The sequence below is a fragment of the Coregonus lavaretus genome (assembly GCF_964263955.1).
Source record: "Coregonus lavaretus genome assembly, chromosome: 7".
NCBI lineage: Eukaryota > Metazoa > Chordata > Actinopteri > Salmoniformes > Salmonidae > Coregonus > Coregonus lavaretus.
The window spans coordinates 17770006-17793785 of record NC_139994.1 but is presented as its reverse complement, the minus strand read 5'-3'; the positions used below and the strand labels follow the sequence as shown (position 1 = coordinate 17793785).

At 45.5% G+C, this 23780-nt stretch overlaps 1 protein-coding gene across 1 annotated transcript in view; it reads right to left on the bottom strand.

Moving 5' to 3' along the window:
* Positions 1–4334: 4334 nt before the first annotated feature.
* Positions 4335–23780, bottom strand: part of foxo6b (forkhead box O6 b) — a gene marked incomplete at both ends in the record, with an annotated part of 54087 nt that continues 34641 nt past the window's right edge. The window contains one exon of the mRNA XM_084165384.1: positions 4335–6185. Coding sequence (XP_084021510.1) covers positions 4335–6185 — 1851 coding nt within the window. The remainder of the gene's footprint in view (positions 6186–23780) is intronic.

The following is a 23780-nucleotide window of genomic DNA, read 5'->3' as shown; positions in this document are numbered from 1 at the left end:
CATTTTACGCCCACGCACTCACATATCCCTCCATTTCTCTTACTCCCTACTGGCTCACTCCCCCACACACACACCAAGAAACCTACTCTACTGCTGCGATGTGTTCCTGATCTGTTCAGGATTTACAGCTATAGTATGCTTGTAATGACAGGGGTTGTACTGCCAGGGTTGGCTGGCACATCTAACGCACAGCAGTATGTCTATGAAGCAAGACACACACACAAACACACACACACATACACACAAACACACACACAAACAAACACACAAACCCACACACAAATGAATGAACGAGCGGATACACACTCATGCATGCATGTGTTATAGGAGGGGGTCGCAGTTCCGGAGCGATCCACTAGATGTCCTCCTCCGACAACCTTAGGCACCTTCTCACTTGCAGTCTGGACTAATCATGATCCTATTGGTGTCACCTGTGTCTACCTGTTCACCTGTGTATTTATGCTCTCACTTCCCTGTGTTCCCTTGCTCAATTTTCTCCGCTATTTTCTCTATGCTCAGCAGTACTAATCAGTGTCTGATCGGAGAAGTATGTACGGGTACTCGAGAAGTGTTCTCCCTGTTTCTTTATTATTTCAGTTGTAGTTACTATTTCGTATTTTGGCTGTCAGCCTGTTTTTGGAGATTTATTTGCTCCACCTTTCTTTTATCGTGTTAAGTCCGTTGTTTTGTATCCTGGCTTCGGGACCACCAGTAAAGATCCTTGTTTCACCATCTTTGCCTACTGCCTACTGTCTATCCTGAACCGCTCTTGGGCACACCTCACACCAACCCTTACATGCATGTACACCCTCATGCACACACCCAGGCAGGCTTACACGTGCACACACAGACATACACACACAAATAAACTGGCACAAAACAACTCTGTTCTCTTTTGTTTTATTATTTTATAGTCATAGGTGATCAGACATCATTTTAGAAAAGAAATTGATATTTTGCTTGTCAAAAAAAAGTATTATACAATTTTCTCCAATATAGATTATGTACAGAATGAGAATGTAATAGAAGCATCATCATGTCTCTGTAATAAAGATGATGAGGGACTGAGGGGGGCAAAGGGCCACAGCACAGAACCCATCTTCTCAACCAATAAATATAAACTGTATGTGTGTATGTATATGTGTGTGTGTGTGTGTGTGTGTATGTATGCATGTATGTATGTATGTATGTATGTATGTAGTACCTCACCAGGCATGAAGGAGACCTGGACAAGTGATATTACAGGGCAATGGATTTCCATAATCAGTTCTGTACATCATCATGTGTGCTTCACACACACACACACCACACACCTCAACACACAAGCAAACGCACGCTGGGTCCAGATATAAAATTACAGTTGGGGTTACAACAATAGGCCATCTCAAGTCAAAAAGAAAGAAAGGAAGAATGAAAGGAAGAGAAAACCCTGTGAAGATACCCGTCGTTGTTCCTCTTTGATCAGAGCAGAGGCATGGTTATCTGATTAGAGCGTGTTGGTGCCAGCAGAGTACTACTTGACATTTGGCATGATTAAAATGGCCAGTTCTACAGGAAGCTACTCGGCTGGAAAATATCAGTCTCACAGTCTCTCTCTCTCTCTCTCTCTCTCTCTCTCTCTCTCTCTCTCTCTCTCTCTCTCTCTCTCTCTCTCTCTCTCTCTCTCTCTCTCTCTCTCTCTCTCTCTCTCTCTCTCTCTCTCTCTCACTCTACCTCCCTTCTAAACTCCCCCGTCTCTCTACCTTTCTCTGCCTCATTCTCTCCTTCTCCCTCTACCTCCATTCTTGCCTCTCCCCTAAAAATATTTATCCTTCTCTGCCTCTCAATCTTTCTCTCTCGATCTAGAGCAGTGCAGGTGCTAGGAAAAGACTCAAGGACTCTCTCCCCTTTGGAATAAAAATGCTGCGAACACAAAGCACCCTATCAAGACAAAGGACCTCACTGACGATCACAGAACAGAACGACCACAAACCAGATAACAGCAAAGTAAAGCCAGACCGAGGCAACAGATAGGAATCTGAAGAGAGGAGTGTAGACTAATCCCAGATCTGTTTGTTTATAGCCAGCCAACTCCTATGCTCTTTGTACCGTTAAGACAATGTGATCTGGGACCAGACTAGAGGAGGACCTTAATGTTCAAGCAATGTTTTTTTTCCCTCTCACTGGACGCACATAACCTCAAACTCAAAAAACCTCCCTCGTGCTTTCTGAAGGGAGAGAATTATGACCTGGTGCCATGAAGATGAGATGAAAAAACACCACCACTTGGATTAAATAAAAAGTATAAATAATGTATCTCTTTAGCCAGTTAATTATTGTTGTTTGCCCTGCGTCTAACCTCTGAATGAGAGGATGTGATAGGAGGAAGAGAGACGGAGTGAGCGAGAGAGAGAGACAGAGAGACAGCGAGAGTGCGCTTGAGAGAGAGAGAGAGAGAGAGAGAGAGAGAGAGAGAGGGAGAGAGAGAGAGAGAGAGAGAGAGGGAGAGAGAGATGAGAGAGAGAGGAGGATAGGAAGAAATGGCCTGTGAAGGGGAGATAGCAACAAATAATTGTTATCTTGCTGACTGTGTTAATCAGTGTGCCAATTCACTAGTGTAAAACATGTCAGGCTTTAAACTGATGTGTGAGAGGTGGAATGGAGGATGGCATAAGGGGGGCTGCACTGAGGTCAAAGGACTGAGGACTTCAAGTCCATCAACAGTAACTTCGGGCAAACCTAGGGCACTACTTTTGGCCAGAGTCTTAGGTTTTAGTGCACTGGGGGATAGGGTACCATTTCAGATTTAACCATGGTTAACCATGAATACTGATGATTGAGTTGATGTTGTTAGAGGCTCTGTTCAAAATGTGTGCTGTGTAAAGGGAATAGGGTCCAAAATTAGGAGGGCGCCATTTAGGACATACTCTAGACTGAGTAAGCTGTTGTGTTGTGTTGTGCGGTTGGTCAGCTGGAGGAAGCAGCCAGGCTGGGGTTGAATGAGAACCCTCTTCAGGAAGCAGAGCAGGCAGGGAGGATGGGACCTGATCGCTCTTTATTTCATTATGGGGAAAGCTACATAAATCCACCAAATGGAGAGGAAGAGGCACAGAGGGAATATTAGCATTTCTTCTTTCCTTCTCCCATCCCTCCATTTCTCCCTCCTCCGCTATTTAGTGCACAGTGACTTTAATCATCACTTTGGCCAAAACACATTTAGCCTTTACACAGTGTGTCCGGAGGTGAATGTGTGTGTGTGTTTGTGTTTGTGTGTGTGTGTGTGTGTGTGTCCAGATGGAGGTGAATGGGAGGGGGGAGAAGCACATTACATTTGCAATAGTGATGCATCACCATCGCATTATTCTACAGATTAAAGAGGAGATGGTGCATTTAACTAGTTGGTAATGAAGGCTGTCTGATGGATGTCCTCCTGGACCACACTGGGGGACACAACAACCCTTATCATCATCCCTCTATCCTCTATTTATCCTCTATTCCTCCATCCCTCCATCCATCTATGGTGGGTGACACCACCAGGGAGAAGGAGAACTCCTGACCCCAATCCTCAATCCATCCCTCCATTCCTCCATCCCTGCCTACTTTCATCCCTCCATTATTGAGGAAGAAGGAGAATTTGCACTGACCCTGGTGATGCCAACACCCTCTTCCTCCCTCTGACCTCCCTACCTTCCAACCCGTATGCAAAACATTCTGAAAAGCACCCGCATCTCAACCAGCTGAACCTATTTATTTATGCAGTTGTTTGATCCTGTTCTCCTGTTCTCAAGTAAGATACCGCTTCTCTCTTTTTTATAAGAAGAGATGGATAATAAAGGGGTTTGCATAAATTCAACTTAAGCCAACACAGACTATGACTTTCCCCTGGTCTTTGTTATACTGCATCTGTTTTGAAAGCGACGGATGTAAAGTGCTTGAGAGCTTATGGGATGGCCAAGAGATGAGAGGAGTGATACAGTATAGCAGACAAACTGAAGGACATGAACCAGGGGGATAGCACAGAGCTGGGAGAGTGCTGTGGCACTACTTGAGTGCAGAGGGAATGAGAGAGAGAACACAGAGCGAGGAAGAGAGAGGGAGAGAATGAACAAAGAGAGAGGAAGAGAGAGAATGAGAGAACATACAGATTCTACAGTTAAAGGGACCCTCAGGAAACAACACGACAATACATATTCAGTTATTTTGTCTTGGAGCATTAAGCATCACAGTCAGTCAGTCAGTCCAAGGGTAAGCTCCGACCCTGATCCCTAACCTCTGACCCCTGCAGCTCGGCCTTGTGGGTAAAAGCCTTTCTGCTGTGTCCTGATTGGCCCTTGGGCTTCCCCGACCAATCCCCTTCACCCAGGCACCCAGTTCTGGCTGTGATGTCCCTGTGGCGCTCCAGCGAAAGCCGCTATGCTCATGCCCATGCCCACTCCTTGAGAAAGGGAGCCGTCAAAGTTGAAGTCCATCCCCATCCCCTCTGTATCCATGAAGTCATTGAGGAGGATGGACTCCACGTCACAGTCTAGGCTGCTGGGGAGAACGTCTATGTTTACATCCAGGTCTGGAGCCATGCGGCTGGGGTGGTGAGTGCTGTGGTGGGGGTGGCCCTGGTAGTTCTGGGTGGGGTGGAGGGTGTGGTGGTAGTAGCCATGCCAGGAGTCAGTCATGGTTATACCCTGGTGGTAGGTGGTACCGGGGTAGGGCTGATGGCGAGGGTGGGGGTGAGGTGCCGGGGCGGAGGCCAGGCGGAGGCAGGGGTCCTGGGGTATGTCGAGAACAGAGGCAGGGTTGGGGGGCAGGGACGGGGGGTTGGTGGTGGGGAGGTGGGGGGCGAGGGGGCCATAGTGGCTAGGGGTTGGGGTGGGGTTTTTGAGGCTGTAGGGCTGCAGGATGTCTGTGTTGACTCTGGGAGAGAGAGCCTGGAGGGCTGGAGGTCTGGGTCCACCCTGGAGGTGACCGTGGAGGTGACCCTGGTTGGAACAGGGAGTGTGGTCATGGCTTGGGTTCAGTTTGTGGTTGTGACTCTGGTTGTAGTCAGTGGCCGGGCTGAGGTGTTGTTTGTGGCTATGGTTGTAGTCCAGGTTGGGGTGACCGTGATTGTGGAGACCATTCTGATGATGACCACTGGGGTTCTGGTCATGAACTGAGCTGTGACCATTGTGTGGGCCTGAATTGTGTCCATGCTCATGGTTATTATGATTATGGTTGCTATGGCTATGATTGTGGCTGCTGCGACTCTGATTGTGGCTGTGAACCCCATTGGTTACTTGGGTCAGGAGCGTGTGTGACTCCCCTCCTTGCCCTCCCAGTGTGACCATGTCCTTACTGCAGTACTGAGGACTTCCAGGCCCTCCGGTCAGCAGGCTCTGCAGGGCATTGTTCTCTGAGTACGCCCTCAGAGGGCGCTGGAAGCTGGCTGGCTTGTTCTCCTGGATGGTCTGCATGGGCATGGGGGCGTGGAGCTGCAGCATTCCCAGGGACGGCTGCCCGTAGACGAGGCCGCAGTAGGAGCCTTCCCCCTTGGGGCCGGGGCCGTAGGGGCTGGGGTAGCCATTACGAGGCTGGGTCTGGGGATGGTTCTGGGGGTGGGGGTAGCCTTCATCCAGGCTGATAGCCCCAGTCAGGTCAGTGAGTTGGGGTAGCTCCATGGAGGTTCCAGGGCAGTGCCCCCCAGTGCCCAGGGCAGGGGAACGAGTGGCGGTAGGGCTGGGATAGAGGCGTGGGGAGGTGGAGCAGGATAGGCCTCCCTCCTCTGGCTCATCTGGCTCAGCCTCGGCTAGGATGGGAGAGAGGCAGCCACTGAGCGTCGAAGCCGAAGATGAGGTCCGGGAGTGGAGATCCGTCCAGGCATCGTACTCCTCTCCTCCCACCCCTACTCCAGCCTTCCCTGCAGGACTACCATGCTCCGGAGACCCCTGATGCATCCCCGGCCGAGCCCCCTGACCCAGGCCATAACCCTGCCGCCTGCCCCGACCAACAACTCCACTGCCAACTCCGGCTCCAGGTCTCTTACCCCTGGCCCGTCCTTTACTCTTCAGGTACTTGGTGCCGTTGGGGCAGTCGATGGAGGCGGCGCGTCGCCGGGGTCCCTTCCCCATCTTCCCTCCCTCTGGGTTCAGCATCCACCAGGAACTCTTCCCTGTACCCTCATTCTGGACACGGACGAACCGAGTGTGGAGGGACAGGTTGTGGCGGATGGAGTTCTGGAGTAGAGATAGATGGGAAGGAGAGAGAGGGAAAGACAGGGAGAGAGGGGGAGAGGGAGAGAGAGAGACATGGAGAGAGAGAGAGAGAGAGAGGGGGGGGGGGGGGGAGAAAGAGAGAGAGAGACAGGGAGAGAGGGAAAAAGAGAGGGGAGATAAACATAAACACCCAAGAGAACATTTAGGGTCAAATAATCACTTTTTTTAAACACACAATCATTTGAAATCAACACCAAACTATTTCACCTGAGAGAGGGAGGGATAAAAAGAGAAAGATGGAGGAGAGAGTAAGGAGGGCAGGGAGCAGCAAAGCGCCTCCGAGCTACAGCCAATCGAAACCTCTCCCCTCCCCTCCTCTCCTCTCCTCCCCCCACTCCTCTCCCCTACTCTCCTCTCCTCTCATCACCTTTCCCCTCCCCTGCCCTCCCCTGCTCTCCTTTTCCTTTTCCACACACTCACTGAGTCATAATACAGAGAGGGTTTCAGCCTCCACATCAAACCATCACCAAGGTTACAGAAATGAATCACGCGTGGCAACCCAATCACAGACACACTGTATCGATCGCAAGGCCTCCAAATATGAAACCCTGAGATCTAGCCAGGAGGCTGAATGAGAGAGAGAGAGACGGGAGAGGGGGGTGTAATTTGGCAGAGAGAATGAAGATCTGGAAGAATGCCAGAAAAGAAGGAGGGGGAGAGAGAGAGAGAGAGAGAGAGGGAGGTGGGTAGGGAGAGAGAGAGAGAGAGAGAGAGAGAGAGAGAGAGAGAGAGAGGTGGGTAGGGAGAGAGAGAGAGAGAGAGAGAGAGAGAGAGGTGGGTAGGGAGAGAGAGAGAGAGAGAGAGAGAGAGTCAAGCCTATTTAACCTCTTTATAAACCATTACCCTATAAACAGTACCAGGGGCAGTGATTATAGCTGTTTGGATATTATGGTAAAGAGAGAGGTAGATGGAGGGAGAGCGAGAGAGCGCGAGAGAGAGAGAGAGAGAGAGAGAGAGAGAGAGAGAGAGAGAGAGAGAGAGAGAGAGAGAGAGAGATTGAGAGAGATAGAGAGATGGAGAGATATATATATATATATATATATATATATATAGAGAGAGAGAGAGAGAGAGAGAGAGAGAGAGAGAGAGAGAGAGAGAGAGAGAGACAGAGTAAAGAACCAGTACCATGGGCTGTGATAATAGCTGTAACTGTGTATATTATGTCTGCCTATGGTTAACCTTTTTTAGGGGGCTAGGTCTACTAGGAAGAGATACAGTATGTGAAGTAAGACATGATGCTTCCCTACGGTTGTGTTCCAATATGAATACTAACACACTACATACTACTCACTTCTTAACTCAAGTGGCATGTTAGTGTGCATATTGGAACAGACCCTATATGTCTTAAGCCCTGGGTTTCATCTGAGTGTCTGCAGTGCCTTGCAAAAGTATTCATCACCCTTGGTGTTTTTCCTATTTTGTTGCATTACAACCTGTAATTTAAATGGATTTGTATTTGAATTTCATGTAATGGACATACACAAAATAGTCCAAATTGGTGAAGTGAAATGAAACTTGTTTAAAAAAATTCAAAAAAATGAAAAGTGGTGCGTGCATATGTATTCACCCCCTTTGCTGTGAAGCCCCTACATAAGATCTGGTGCAACCTATTACCTTCAGAAGTCACATAATTAGTTAAATAAAGTCCACCTGTGTGCAATATAAGTGTCACATGATCTGTCACATGATCTCAGTATATTTACACCTGTTCTGAAAGGACCCAGAGTCTGCAACATCACTAAGCAAGGGGCACCACCAAGCAAGCGACACCATGAAGACCAAGGAGCTCTCCAAACAGGTCAGAGACAAAGCTGTGGAGAAGTACAGATCAGAGTTGGGTTATAAAAAAAGATCAGAACCTTTTTACATTTTAGTCGACACTCTTATCCAGAGCGACTTACAGGAGCATTTAGGGTTAAGTGCCTTGCTTAAGGGCACATCGACAGATTTTTCACCTCGTCGGCTCGGGGATTAGAACCAGTGACCTTTCAGTTACTGGCACAATGCTCTTACCCACTAAGCTACCTGCCACGGAGCACCGTTAAATACATTATTAAAAAATGGAAAGAATATGGCACCACAACAAACCTGCCAAGAGAGGGCCGCCCACCAAAATTCACGGACCAGGCAATGAGGGCATTAATCAGAGAGGCAACAAAGAAACCAAAGATAACCCTGAAGGAGCTGCAAAGCTCCACAGCGGAGATTGGAGTATCTGTCCATAGGACCACTTTAAGCCATACACTCCACAGAGCTGGGCTTTACGGAAGAGTGGCCAGAAAAAATCCATTGCTTAAAGAAAAAAAATAAGCAAACACGTTTGGTGTTCGCCAAAAGGCATGTGGGAGACTCCCCAAACATATGGAAGAAGGTACTCTGGTCAGATGAGACTAAAATTGAGCTTTTTGACCATCAAGGAAAACGCTATGTCTGACGCAAACCCAACACCTCTCATCACCCCGAGGACACCATCCCCACAGTGAAGCATGGTGGTGGCAGCATCATGCTGTGGGGATGTTTTTAATTGGAAGGGACTGGGAAACTAGCCAGAATTGAAGGAATGATGGATGGCGCTAAATACAGGGAAATTCTTGAGTGAAACCTGTTTCAGTCTTCCAGAGATTTGAGACTGGGACAGAGGTTCACCTTCCACCAGGATAATGACCCTAAGCATACTGCTAAAGCAACTCCCGAGTGGCACAGTGGTCTAAGGAACTGCATCACAGTGCTAGCTGTGCCACTAGAGATCCTGGTTCAAGTCCAGGCTCTGTCGCAGCCGGCCGCGACCGGGAGACCCATGGGCGGCGCACAATTGGTCCAGCGTCGTCCAAGGTAGGGGAGGGTTTGGCCGGCAGGGATGTGGGTTCGTTTCCCACGGGGGGCCAGTATGAAAAAAAACCAAAACAAAAAAACATGTATGCATTCAAGAGTGTCTGCTAAATGACTAAAATGTAAAATGCTTAAGGGGAAACATTTAAATGTCTTGGAATGGCCTAGTCAAAGCCCAGACCTCAATCCAATTGAGAATATGTGATATGACTTAAAGATTGCTATACACCAGCAAAACCCATCCAACTTGAATGAGCTGGAGCAGTTTTACCTTGAAGAATGGGCAAAATTCCCAGTGGCTAGATGTGCCAAGCTTATAGAGACATACCCCAAGAGACTTGCAGCTGTAATTGCTGCAAAAGGTGGCTCTACAAAGTATTGACTTTGGGGGGGGGGGTGAATAGTTATGCACGCTCAAGTTTTCTGTTTTTTTGTATTATTTCTTGTTTGTTTCAGAATAAAACATATTTTGCATCTTCAAAGTGGTAGGCATGTTGTGTAAATCAAATGATACAAACCCCCAAAAAATCCATTTTAATTCCAGGTTGTAAGGCAACAAAATAGGAATACAGTGAGGGAAAAAAGTATTTGATCCCCTGCTGATTTTGTACGTTTGCCCACTGACAAAGACATGATCAGTCTATAATTTTAATGGTAGATTTATTTGAACAGTGAGAGACAGAATAACAACAGAAAAATCCAGAAAAACGCATGTCAAAAATGTTATAACTCGATTTGCATTTTAATGAGGGAAATAAGCATTTGACCCCTCTGCAAAACATGACTTAGTACTTGGTGGCAAAACCCTTGTTGGCAATCACAGAGGTCAGACGTTTCTTGTAGTTGGCCACCAGGTTTGCACACATCTCAGGAGGGATTTTGTCCCACTCCTCTTTGCAGATCTTCTCCAAGTCATTAAGGTTTCGAGGCTGACGTTTGGCAACTCGAGCCTTCAGCTTCTTGAAACCTTCCATATTGACTTAACTTCATGTCTTAAAGTAATGATGGACTGTCATTTCTCTTTGCTTATTTGAGCTGTTCTTCCCATAATATGGACTTGGTATTTTACCAAATATGGCCATCTTCTGTATACCCTCCCCCTACCTTGTCACTACACAACTGATTGGCTCAAACACATTAAGAAGGAAAGAAATTCCACAAATTAACTTTTAAGAAGGCACACCTGTTAATTGAAATGCATTCCAGGTGACTACCTCATGAAACTGGTTGAGAGAATGCCAAGAGTGTGCAAAGCTGCCATCAAGGCAAAGGGTGTCTATTTGAAGAATCTCAAATATAAAATATATTTTGATTTATTTAACACTTTTTTGGTTACTACATGATTCCATATGTGTTATTTCATAGCTTTGATGTCTTCACTATTACAATTTCTCGTATGGAATAGCTTTCATTTCTCAGAACAATAATAGACTGACAAGTTTCAGAAGAAAGTTCTTTGTTTCTGGCCATTTTGAGCATGTATTCGAACCCACAATTGCTGATGCTCCAGATACTCAACTAGTCTCAAGAATGCCAGTTTTATTGCTTCTTTAATCAGCACAACAGTTTTCAGCTGTGCTAACATAATTGCAAAAGGGTTTTCTAATGATCAATTAGCCTTTTAAAATGATAAACTTGGATTAGCAAACACAACGTGCCATTGGAACTCAGGACTGATGGTTGCTGATAATGGGCCTCTGTACGCATATGTAGATATTCCATCAAAAATCAGCAGTTTCCAGCTACAATAGCCATTTACAACATTAACAATGTCTACACTGTATTTCTGATCAATTTGATGTTATTTTAATGGACAAAAAAATTGCTTTTCTTTCGAAAACAAGGACATTTCTAAGTGACCCCAAACTTTTGAACGTTAGTGTATATACACCGGTATACATCATTTTAATAGCAGGACACTGTAAAGTCCATTATCTCTCGGAAGAGTATGAATTAGGCAATTTGAGAAGGTGTGAATCATAAGCAACCTGCCTACACATAGTTTGATGTACAATACCAACATACAGTGAATTCGTAAAGTATTCAGACCTCTTGACTTCTTCCACATTTTCTTACGTTACAGCTTCATTCTAAAATAGATTAAATTGTTTTTTCCCCTCATCAATCTACACACAATACCCCATAATGACAAAGCAAAAATAGGTTTTAAGAAATTTTTGCAAATGTATTACAAATAAAAAACGGAAATATCACATTTACATAAGTATTCAGACCCTTTACTCAGTACTTTGTTGAAGCACCTTTGGCAGCAATGACAGCCTCGAGATGTTAAATGTGCAACCAGAGGGGAAAAAAACTTTACTCCACACACAGAGACGCGTACAAAGCTCTCCCTCGCCCTCCATTTGGCAAATCTGACCATAATTATATTCTCCTGATTCCTGCTTACAAGCAAAAACTAAAGCAGGAAGCACCAGTGACTCGGTCAATAAAAAACTGGTCAGATGAAGCAGATGCTAAGCTGCAGGACTGTTTTGCTAGCACAGACTGGAATATGTTCCGGGATTCTTCCAATGGCATTGAGGAGTACACCACATCAGTCACTGGCTTCATCAATAAGTGCATCGATGACGTCGTCCCCACAGTGACAGTACGTACATACCCCAACCAGAAGCCATGGATTACAGGCAACATCCGCACTGAGCTAAAGGGTAGAGCTGCCGCTTTCAAGGAGCGGGACTCTAACCCGAAAGCTTATAAGAAATCCTGCTATGCCCTCCGACGAACCATTAAACAGGCAAAGCGTCAATACAGGACTAAGATCGAATCGTACTACACTGGCTCCGATGCTCGTCGGATGTGGCAGGGCTTGCAAACTATTACAGACTCCAAAGGGAAGCACAGCCGCAAGCTGCCCAGTGAAACGAGCCTACCAGACAAGCTAAATTACTTCTATGCTCGCTTCGAGGCAAGTAACACTGAAACATGCATGAGAGCATCAGCTGTTACAGATGACTGTGTGATCACACTCTCTGTAGCCGATATGAGTAAGACCTTTAAACAGGTCAACATTCACAAGGCTGCAGGGCCAGACGGATTACCAGGATGTGTACACAGAGCATGCGCTGACTAACTGGCAAGTGTCTTCACTGACATTTTCAACCTCTCCCTGTCTGAGTCTGTAATACCAACATGTTTCAAGCAGAACACCATAGTCCCTGTGCCCAAGAACACTAAGGTAGCCTGCCTAAATGACGACCGACCCGTAGCTCTCACGTCTGTAGCCATGAAGTGCTTTGAAAGGCTGGTCTTGGTTCACATCAACATCATTATCCCAGAAACCCTAGACCCACTCCAATTTGCATACCGCCCCAACAGATCCACAGATGATGCAATCTCTATTGCACTCCACACTGCCCTTTCACACCTGGACAAAAGGAACACCTATGTGAGAATGCTATTCATTGACTACAGCTCAGCGTTCAGCACCATTGTGCCCTCAAAGCTCATCACCAAGCTAAGGACCCTGGGACTAAAAACATTTTACATTTACATTTTAGTCATTTAGCAGACGCTCTTATCCAGAGCGACTTACAGTTAGTTAGTGCTGCTACTCTCTGTTCATTTTCTATTTGCATAGTCACTTTAATAACTCTACCTACATGTACATATTACCTCAATTACCTCGACTAACCGGTGCCCCCGCACATTGACCCCCTGTATATAGCCTCGCTATTGTTATTTTACTATTGTTATTTTACTGCTGCTCTTTAATTATTTGTTACTTTTATTTATTTATTTTTTAGGGTAAGTAAGCATTTCACTGTAAGGTCTACAGTCGTGGTCAAAAGTTTTGAGAATGACACAAATATTAATTTTCACAAAGTCTGCTGTCTCAGTTTTTATGATGGCAATTTGCATATACTCTAGAATGTCATGAAGAGTGATCAGATGAATTGCAATTAATTGCAAAGTCCCTCTTTGCCATGAAAATGAACTTAATCCCAAAAACATTTCCACTGCATTTCAGCCCTGCCACAAAAGGACCAGCTGTCAGTGATTCACTCGTTAACACAGGTGAGAGTGTTGACGAGGACAAGGCTGGAGATCACTCTGTCATGCTGATTGAATTAGAAAAACAGACTGGAAGCTTTAAAAGGAGGGTGGTGCTTGAAATATTTGTTCTTCCTCTGTTAACCATGGTTACCTGCAAGGAAACACGTGCCGTCACCATTGCTTTGCACAAAAAGGGCTTCACAGGCAAGGATATTGCTGCTAGTAAGATTGCACCTAAATCAACCATTTATCGGATCATCAAGAACTTCAAGGAGAGAGGTTCAATTGTTGTGAAGAAGGCGTCATGGCGCCCAAGAAAGTCCAGCAAGCGCCAGGACCGTCTCCTAAAGTTGATTCAGCTGCGGGATCGGGGCACCACCAGTGCAGAGCTTGCTCAGGAATGGCAGCAGGCAGGTGTGAGTGCATCTGCACGCACAGTGAGGCAAAGACCTTTGGAGGATGGCCTGGTGTCAAGAAGGGCAGCAAAGAAGCCACTTCTCTCCAGGAAAAACATCAGGGACAGACTGATATTCTGCAAAAGGTACAGGGATTGGACTGCTGAGGACTGGGGTAAAGTCATTTTCTCTGATGAATCCCCTTTCCGATTGTTTGGGGCATCCGGAAAAAAGCTTGTCCAGAGAAGACAAGGTGAGCACTATCATCAGTCCTGTGTCATGCCAACAGTAAAGCACCCTGAGACCATTCATGTGTGGGGTTGCTTCTCAGCCAAGGGAGTGGGCTCACTCACAATTTTGCCTAAGAACACAGCCATGAATAAAGAATGGTACCAACACATCCGCCGAGAGCAACTTCTCCCAACCAACCAAGAACAGTTTGGTGATGACCAATGCCTTTTCCAGCATGATGGAGCACCTTGCCATAAGGCAAAAGTGATAACTAAGTGGCTCGGGGAACAAAACATCGACATTTTGGGTCCATGGCCAGGAAACTCTCCAGACCTTAATCCCATTGAGAACTTGTGGTCGATCCTCAAGAGGCGGGTGGACAAACAAAAACCCACAAATTCTTACAGACTCCAAGCATTGATTATGCAAGAATGGGCTGCCATCAGTCAGGATGTGGCCCAGAAGTTAATTGACAGCATGCCAGGGCGGATTGCAGAGGTCTTGAAAAAGAAGGGTCAACACTGCAAATATTGACTCTTTGCATAAACGTAATGTAATTGTCAATAAAAGCCTTTGACACTTATGTAATGCTTGTAATTATACTTCAGTATACCATAGTAACATCTGACAAAAATATCTCATAACACTGAAACAGCGAACTTTGTGAAGACCAATACTGGTGTCATTCTCAAAACTTTTGAACACGACTGTACACATGTTGTATTCGGCGCATGTGACAAATAAAATGTGATTTGAAATTTGATTTGATTTGATTTGAGTCTACTTGGGTATGAGGCTACAAGCTTGGCACACCTGTATTTGGGGAGTTTCTCCTATTCTTTTCTGCAGATCCTCTCAAGCTCTGTCAGGTTGGATGGGGAGCGCCGCTGCACAGCTCTCCAGAGATGTTCGATCGGGTTCAAGTCCGGGCTGTGGTTGGGCCACTCATTCAGAGACTTGTCCCGAAGCCACTCCTGCATTGTCTTGGCTGTGTGCTTAGGGTCGTTGTCCTGTTGTAAGGTGAACCTTCACCCCAGTCTAAGGTCCTGAGCGCTCTGGAGCAGGTTTTCATCAAGGATATCTCTGTACTTTGCTCCATTCATCTTTCCCTCGATCCTGACTAGTCTCCTAGTCCCTGCCGCTGAAAAACATCCCCACAGCATGATGCTGCCACCACCATGCTTCACCGTAGGGATGGTGCCAGGTTTCCTCCAGACGTGACACTTGGCAGTTCAAACTTGGTTTCATCAGACCAGATAATCTTGTTTCTCATGGTCTCAAGAGTCTTTAAGTGCCTTTTGGCAAACTCCAAGCTGGCTGTCATGTGCCTTTTACTGAAGAGTGGATTCTGTCTGGCCACTCTACCATAAAGGCCTGATTGGTGGAGTGCTGCAGAGATGGTTGTCCTTCTGGAAGGTTCTCCCATCTCCACAGAGGTACTCTGGAGCTCTGTCTGAGCAACCATTGGGTTCTTGGTCACCTCCCTAACCAAGGCCCTTCTCCCCGATTGTTCAGTTTGGCCGGGCAGCCAGCTCTGGTTCCAAATTTCTTCCATTTAAGAATGATGGAGGCCACTGTGTTCTTGGGGACCTTCAATGCTGCAGAAATGTTTTGGTACCCTTCCCCAGATCTGTGCCTCGACACAATCCTGTCTCGGAGCTCTACGGACAATTCCTTCGACCTCATGGCTTGGTTTTTGCTCTGACATTAACTGTCAACTGTGGGACATTATATAGACAGGTGTGTGCCTTTCCAAATCATGTCCAATCAATTAAATTTACCACAGGTGGACCTCAATCAAGTTGTAGAAACATTTCAAGGAAGATCAATGGAAACAGGATGCATCTGAGCTCAATTTGAGTCTCATAGCAAAGGGTCTGAATATTTATGTAAATAAGTTATTTCTGTTTTTATTTTTAATACATTTGCGAAAAGTTCTAAAAACCTGTTTTCGCTTTGTCATTATGGGGTATTGTGTGTAGATTGATGAGGAAAACAATTTATTTAACCCATTTTAGAATAAGGCTGTAACATAACAAAATGTGAAAAAAGTCAAGGGGTCTGAATACTTTCCGAATGCACTGTAGCTACTGTAGTAGGTAAAAGCTGTGTGCTGGAAAACCTAGGTAGAGCATGGGTGGAATAGGCATTGTGGTGCTCGTGAATTTCCTTTATTTTTTGGCTTCAGACCAATGCATAAGAGCTCCTGAGTGGCGCAGTGGTCTAAGGCGCCGCATCGCAGTGCTAACTGTGCCACTAGAGATCCTGGTTCGAATCCAGGCTCTGTCGCAGCCGGCCGCGACCGGGAGACTCATGGGCGGCGCACAATTGGCCCAGCGTCGTCCAGGGTAGGGGAGGGAATGGCCGGCAGGGATGTAGCTCAGTTGATAGAGCATGGTGTTTGCAACGCCAGGGTTGTGGGTTCGATTCCCATGGGGGGCCAGTATAAAAAATATAAAAAAAATAAATAAAAAAAATATAAAAAACTGTAAGTCGCTCTGGATAAGAGCGTCTGCTAAATGACAAAAATGTAATGTAAATGTATATTCTCACTTAAAACATCGTTTTTTGTTTTTAATTTCCATGGTTTTTACACCGGAAGGTGATTATGCAACATTATTATACAACATAAAAATCAAGCAATAAGGCCCGAGGGGGTGTGGTATATGGCCAATATACCATGGCTAAGGTCTGTCAACATCCCAACCTTGTTTAGCATTAGCTACTCCAAATATGGCATGATTCCACTATTTGTATCAGTGTTAATCCCTTTCAAAAGTATAAGCAGAGTGAGCTGAAGACAGGAGGAGAAATGGAAGTGAATTAGGGCGAAGTATCGGTGGTAGGTGTGGTGAAGTTCTTGGAGCCTGAGGATTGCACCAAGGGTCAGGATAAAGATGAGTATGTGACAGTAGAAGTTTTTGGAAAAAGTGGAACCTTGTCTTTTGGCTGATCCATTTGTGGTTTCAGGGTGGGTGAAAACAGAGTTGGGTGCTGTGGAATTGGTGAGGGTAACCAGAAGTGGTCTTGTGATAATTGTTTGTGTTTCTGCTCGTCAGAGGGAGCAGGCGCTCCGCGTTAAATAAATGGGGTCAAGAGATGTAAATTGTTTTGCGCTCAAGAAAAGGGCTCCATTGAAAGGAGTGATTACTGGGGTAGCAGTAAATGTAAAAGTTTACCAACTGAAGGGGAAGATTCCCGGTGTTTGTGATGCTCGTCGTTTGGTGCGACGCAGACAGGGTGGCGTGAGTGGTGAAACAGAAGAGTCATTGTCTGTTCTTTTCAGTCTTTGCCCGACAAAGTGATGTTAGGATGTATAAGTTATCCTGTACGAGCTTTTGTGCCGAATACATTACGTTGTTACAGGTGTCAAGCTTATGGGCATGTGGCAGTAGTGTGTAGGAGGGAGGTGTGAGAAGTGTGCAGAAGGGCATGAGACAAAGAAATGTGTAGCATTGGGGAAAGTAGTGGTATGTGTTAATTGTAGGGGTGCCCATGGGGCTGGGGATCAGAAATGTCTTGTGAGAGAGAGGCAGGTTGAGGTTTCCAGGGTTAGAGTAGTGCAGAAGTTGTCATATGCTGAGGCAGTGAGGAAAGTAGAAGAACATGGGTCAATGGGGAGGGATCCTGAGAGGAGTGGTGTGAGTAGTAGATCTATACCAGTACAGAGGGATAGGCTAACAAGTGATATATGTTTCAGTAAGATTGGATTTTTAGCATTTCTAGCAATGGTTATCAACTGTACTGCAGGGATGGAACATAAGTCGCAGAAAATTGAGGTTGTGGTGGCAGCTGCAGAGAGGTATTTGGGTGTGTGAGACTTGACATCAGAAGAGTTACAGGGTGTGTTAAGTGGTGGTGTCCCATCCTTTCAGGTTGTTGGACTGAGGTAGGACTAAATATATTTAAATAGTGGAGTAGGGTGGTGTTATTTTTTATTATATATATAGTACTTTTTTGTGAGTGTAGTGTTAGATGGTAGGGTCATTTATTTTTTGTTTATTTTTGTAATCCAGTCTAGTAGGTGGCGGTAATGCAACATTTATTGGATGCCAACCGCTGTTAAACCTCATCGAAGAAGAAGAAGATGAGACCAGGCTGCAACACAGCATGTCACATATGCAGTGATTTTGATGTTGTTGTTTTACCCTGGTGCACCGTGTGTAGCCCCCTGACTACTTTTTACTTGTGCATGGCGACTTCAGATTTTCTGTGAACTTGACACTGTTGATCAGTCAGCACAAACTTGGATTATAAGTATAACAAGACAGCAGGAGAAAGAACCTATGCGTTTGAAACAGTGATGCTGTAACTCGAGTCTGGTAAGTTGATGCTAGCGTGCACAACTGAGGTTCTGTTTACATGTGCGTTTGGGGTTGAACCATTTACTATATGCGGTTCATAACTAGCTTACTGTCTTTTAACAAAACAATTTGTTTGCTCCGCTATGGTTTGTGTGGTCTTGGTTGTTCTCCGAGGAAATGTAGCGTAGCTAACTGCAGTGTTTGTCCTGTCTGAAATCTGGCTACCTCATCTTACCATACTACGCTTGGTCTGTGCAATGCAAATGAACATGAGTAGCGTGCCAGTTTGGCGGTTTTAAACTTAACGTAACTAGCTAGTTACGTTTTGTGTAAGAAAGTATGATCTATTGTGGTGCATGAACTGGCCATACACGTGATCTAACATTACAATCTTAAGGTTACTAAGGTTAATATTGTCGCGTCTATAATCTACTTCCCCACCTGGTTTTATTCCCTCATCACATGTAGCTCACAAGTATCCTCATCTCATCCCATTCTCGATCTTCATTCTCTCATTCTCTCCATCATTCTCTCCTCTGCCTCCTGTCCAATTTTGCTGCTCTCCTCTACCATTCATCTCTCTCTCTTCGGCACTCCACGTCTCCTAATCACGCAGTCTCTCATTCTCTCCTTCTCTCCACCCATCTATCCATCCACCTATCTATTTTCTAGTCACCTCTGGTGACACAATTTCCACTCCCCCCATTCACATGGAAAAGCAACCAAATACCCAGAAACAAATTAAATGGGAGATATAAATCTATATTCAAGAGTCTCCTAACCACCCACCTCCCTGTGGAATCAATATATTGTCTGTCAGTGTATATGTTCCCCTCCTAACCCTAAACTATGGGCCCTACCAGTGGAAATTGGACTCCCTCCCGACTAAATAGATTAGCTACGTCTCTTTGTTGGTTGGTATTGTGTTGAATGCAAAACACCTGAACAAAAGATAATAGTGTCCTGCCGATCCTCACAAAACATCTCCAGGAAAATGCAGCAGCTAAGTGGGTTGCAAATCAATGCTGGGTCCTACCTACAATTTCCTAGCCCCCAGAGCCCCCAGAGCCCCCCCCCCAGGGACTTCTAACAGGCAAATTTACCCCATCCACCAATCCACCACTGACAACATGCTGCTTTGACTCCAGTCTTTTTACAGAGGAGTGGAAATCGGAGAAGAGATGTATTTATGTCCTTTCCACCCTCCGAGGGGTCCTCAGCAGAAAATGCAAAGCTGACAAATTACATGAGCAGTTATGAGTACACGCTGATGCAATAGCCAGATGCATTTCTACACACACACCCACGACACAGCAGTAGAGATGTGGTGGTGGTATACACTACATGTAGTGAGTATAGTAACAGACTTAATCAAAGGCAAATTGAATGATGGCGTAGCGAGCGAGGCCAACACGAGATTGACCCACATCAGGTGATCTGAGAGAGACGCCCTGACAGGTTCCTCACATGACGGCGGGCTCCAGCTGGGCGTAACGATGGCAACAGAGTAAACCAAACGTGAGAGGGAGTAGAGAGAGACAGAGAGAGAGAGATTAAGTGTGTGCGTGTGCTCTGTTGTGTTGTGTGCGCGCGTGCGTGGCAGTCAGATGCTGTTTGATGATGCTGCAGGCAGGGAAGGCAGCTACTCCAAATAGGTTTTTATCTGAGTCTGACAGATTTGTGTTCCTATCCACCAGGGAGCCTCAATCACCACTCTTCACTACCTAGCAAACTATCGCTACCTATGTGGAACAGTCAGCCTCACTGATTAGCAAGTCAAGTGTGGTAGAACATACTACCACCACTATCACTGTTACTACCCTACTAGGAGTACTGGGACCATAGCCTTGTATTACCAGACTGATGACCGCTACGTGAATCATTTATCTAAGCTCGCAAGAGGCTACTGGGACCTATAGTGAACCTATAATATAATAATATAAATTATATTATACTTAAAAGGAGGTTTGATTTTCACATACATAAAAAAACATTGGGGTTGTCCATTGGGGTTAACACTGTTCTGCACAACCAGGATGCAAATGAACTAGTTTAGGGGCGTTCAACCACCTTGTCATGTCTCACTGCCATACTGTATTAACAGTAGTCTCTATATTAACTTGTCACAAAGATATTCTATCATGAAGACGAGAGGCCTTGCCTGAGGCTGGGCGAGATTGAGTGTGACACAAGCACACGTACGCACATACACACGTACACACACACACTGGGAGAGATTGAGTGTGACTGATAGCACGGTGAGTGACCTCGTCTTCAGGTCTCTACAGTTCTACTTCTGCAGGGTGAGTTTTATAACAGGCTAGCACTGCTGCTGTGTGTTCCGCCAGGTCAACCGTGATACAAGTCAGTATTCGACGTCCATCCATGTCTGAGGACGTCTGGAGATGACGTGGAAACCGGCCACTAGGGGCAACAGTGAGCACTGTTACCTTCAAGTAGGTTTCGGATTTGCTAGGACGTTGTGGACAAGGATGGCGGATGCTTCTTGTGCCAATGGTTGCATTTTTTAATCGAGCGATAGAAAGTTGTTTTTGAGATTTCTGTTTTAAGCCTATCCCAAACCTTAACCCTTACCTTAACCATTTGGAGTTAATGCCTAACCTTAAGATTTTGAAAGTTAATGCCTAAACTTCACCCTAACCTTAAAAATGTGGAGTTAATGCCTAAACTTAACCTTAAACACTTTGAAATTTTACATTTGAGAAACATGGATGAACGTCTAATTCTGACGTGAGACTGTGAGAACTAGTTTGTGTGTGTATGTGTGTGTGTGTTTCCAGGTTAGCACTGCTGCAGCTCGTGTAGTCTGGAGTATAAATAGAAACTGAGTTTGACCCAGACTCACCACGCTCGGCCGGCTCTCTCTCTCGCTCTCTCTCTCTATTTCGCTCTTGCTCTCTCTCTCCCTCCCTCTTTCTTTCTCTCGCTCTACACACACACTCTCCCTCAATACACACAGTTCTCCCCACCCCTCCCTAAAACTGGCAGTCATACCTAATCCCTCTCCAGCCTGGGTAATCCAGGACAATCCCAGGCTAATCCTGCTTTAATCTGGGCTACTCCTTAGCTGGGGCTCACCCCAACACCGCAGCGACAGGACACGGATTGGTCGATCAGTAGGATCATGACGATTTTGAGTGGAAACAGTGACTATGACGATGATATGTGACAGAAATGGTGGGACGGTTTTATTGGTAAATCGCTGGGAACAAAAAACAAGCGCAGGTTGCTTGACTGGCCTGGCTGGACATATGGACAGCTTGACCTATCCACGTCACGAGGTCCCTGTTGATACCTCTTCTCTGAGGAAAACATGTTTTTCACTGCTAGCGTTACACAACTGCCAGTTTCAAATCAGTATGCAGCCATATCTTAACAGATGTATCATGTCTCTATGTTATCAGTTCTGATCCTGGTGGGGAATCAACTACAGAAACATATAACAGTTGTTCTAGCCTGGTCCCAGATCTGTTTGTGCTGTCTTGCCAACTTTAACTGTATGGTCACTGACCAGACTACAGTTGTTTGTGAAGAGAATGCAATGCCGTGAGACACCAGTGATCTCTGGCCAATCAGCTCAATCCTATTTATTGGACATTGATCCTGATGCCACAATAAGGTCTTAAGAAGCCTTGATGAAGAGTCTCCTTAATGCCGGGTCAAGGAGGCTGAGACATTTTCACCGCAGACAGACTGATCCCAATCAGACAGATAGTCCCTTTGGCATACGGACAGTACCTTCCAATAATAAGGTTTGATTGGGACGTACATCACTCTAAGATCATTATGTACAAGAAAGACAGCTCGTACAGTATATTGTGTTTTGAAGAGCTGTTGATATACAGGGAATCCATTTTTAATCAAGCATCATTTGGACCACTATCTATGGGCACTTCTTTAAACATCTGGGAGCATCTAGTTTGCTGGTTTTCTCCTTGGTTTATATACCCTGCATTTGCTTGATTTTGGTACTAGCTATAAACATTTGGCACAGAGGAACTAGATAATCATCAGAGAGTACTGTACTGTAGGCTGAACTGAAAACCACAAGGAAGCCATGTTGATTTACTCTCCCTGTCACAGGTCTGAAAACGTGTGGAACAGGTTGTTGCCTCTGCATCTCACCGACTGGACGTTTTTATATTATATCTTTTACCACACTATCCTCAGTGGAGAACTCTGTGGAACGGGGAGGTTCTTTAGAGAATTCACTGGAACTTTATTCCATTTTTTTCTGTTGCTTTCACATTTTAACGCTACGCATTCCGAAGTGTTCTAGAATTCAGAGCATTTCGTTTTACATACTGTGCATGTGGACGGTGTTCTACTAGATGTGGTTTAGATGGAATACGGACAGTCCATACTAACCCTGAGTGTTCCGGGGGATTGTTCTAAAGGAGCGTTCTTCAGAGCATTATAGTAGGACTAGAGAAAAGCGGTTGATTTTCCACCATGCTCCAACCATTATTTATTCATGCTCCAACCATTATTAACCGTCATTATGCACAGTCTGCCCTGTCAATGTGTGTGTGTTTTTTTTTTTACTATCCTTGTGAGGACTTCTGGTACCCACAAGGATAGTAAAACAAGGAAAATTGTGGGGACATGCTATTTTAGGCTTATGGGTTAGGGTTACAATTAGGGTTAGAAGTTAGGGTTAGGTATAGTTTTAGGGTTTTGGGGTTATGGTTAGGTTAAGGGTTCAAGTTAGGGTTAGGATTAGATTTAGGGTTAGGGGTTAGGGAACATAAGATTTTGGATGGGAATAAATGATTTGGTCCCCACAAGGATAGCAATACAAAACTGTGTGTGCGTGTGTGTCATTATGCACGGTCGGTGCTGTCAATGGGTAGTATCTCTCTAGTCTACACTCCGTGCCATAGCATTTATTTGATCATAAGCAGCAGTGGAGGCATGGAGGGAGACGATAAAAGCTGCTGACGGCTGCATGTGTTCATTGTGGAGAGAGAGGCTTTCTTTCTGTAGGCGGGGAGAGAGAGAGAGAGCAGGAGCCAGATTGTGCTGTGCTGGAATGGCTCTCCTCCCCTCTTCTCTTGCCTGCCTCTATTCTGCTAAGCCTGTCTGGAGGCGATCGATGGGAATCAGTCGACGCTAAAGACCCACTTCCTGTGACTGATGTCACGGGCAGTGCTTGTCTCTTTGAAGGGAAATAAAGGACTGGGAGGCTCATGGATTAATGTAAGACGGGGAAGAGAAGGTGATGGAGAAGAGAAGGGGAAGGTGTAGTTGGGGGAGGGGAGAAGAGAGCGATACAATGCTCTGGTAGATTGAAGGGAAATAATAATAGGTCAACACAAGCAGCAGTATACAAGGTTGTTCTAAAGATACATGGGTTATGGTGGGAGTGGGAGTGTCACATGTCAGTTTGCAAACAATGTAATACCATTGTTTTTTTAAACATTGAGTTAATAAAGCCTCTCTTTTTTGCTTTCTTGATTAAGGCAGGTCCAAAATGCAGGTGTTTCAGCCTAGCTCAGTGCTTTCTGTGGTGGTGGGGCAGCCAGCGGAAAATACGGAGCGTAGGGGTTGGTAATGTTCTCTAGTTGCGCCGTGATTGGCTCAGTGTTCTGTCACTCATGGGGACACTACGTCACCGCCAAATCTAAGGGTAGAGCTCGAATATTCAAGCCCCTTGGGTTTTGCCATAGAGTTACATTAGAAGTGCCCATCCAATAAGGCTCAAGGTCATTGGCCACAGATAAAATGACGTCAAATCACATTATATCTACAGTAGCTTT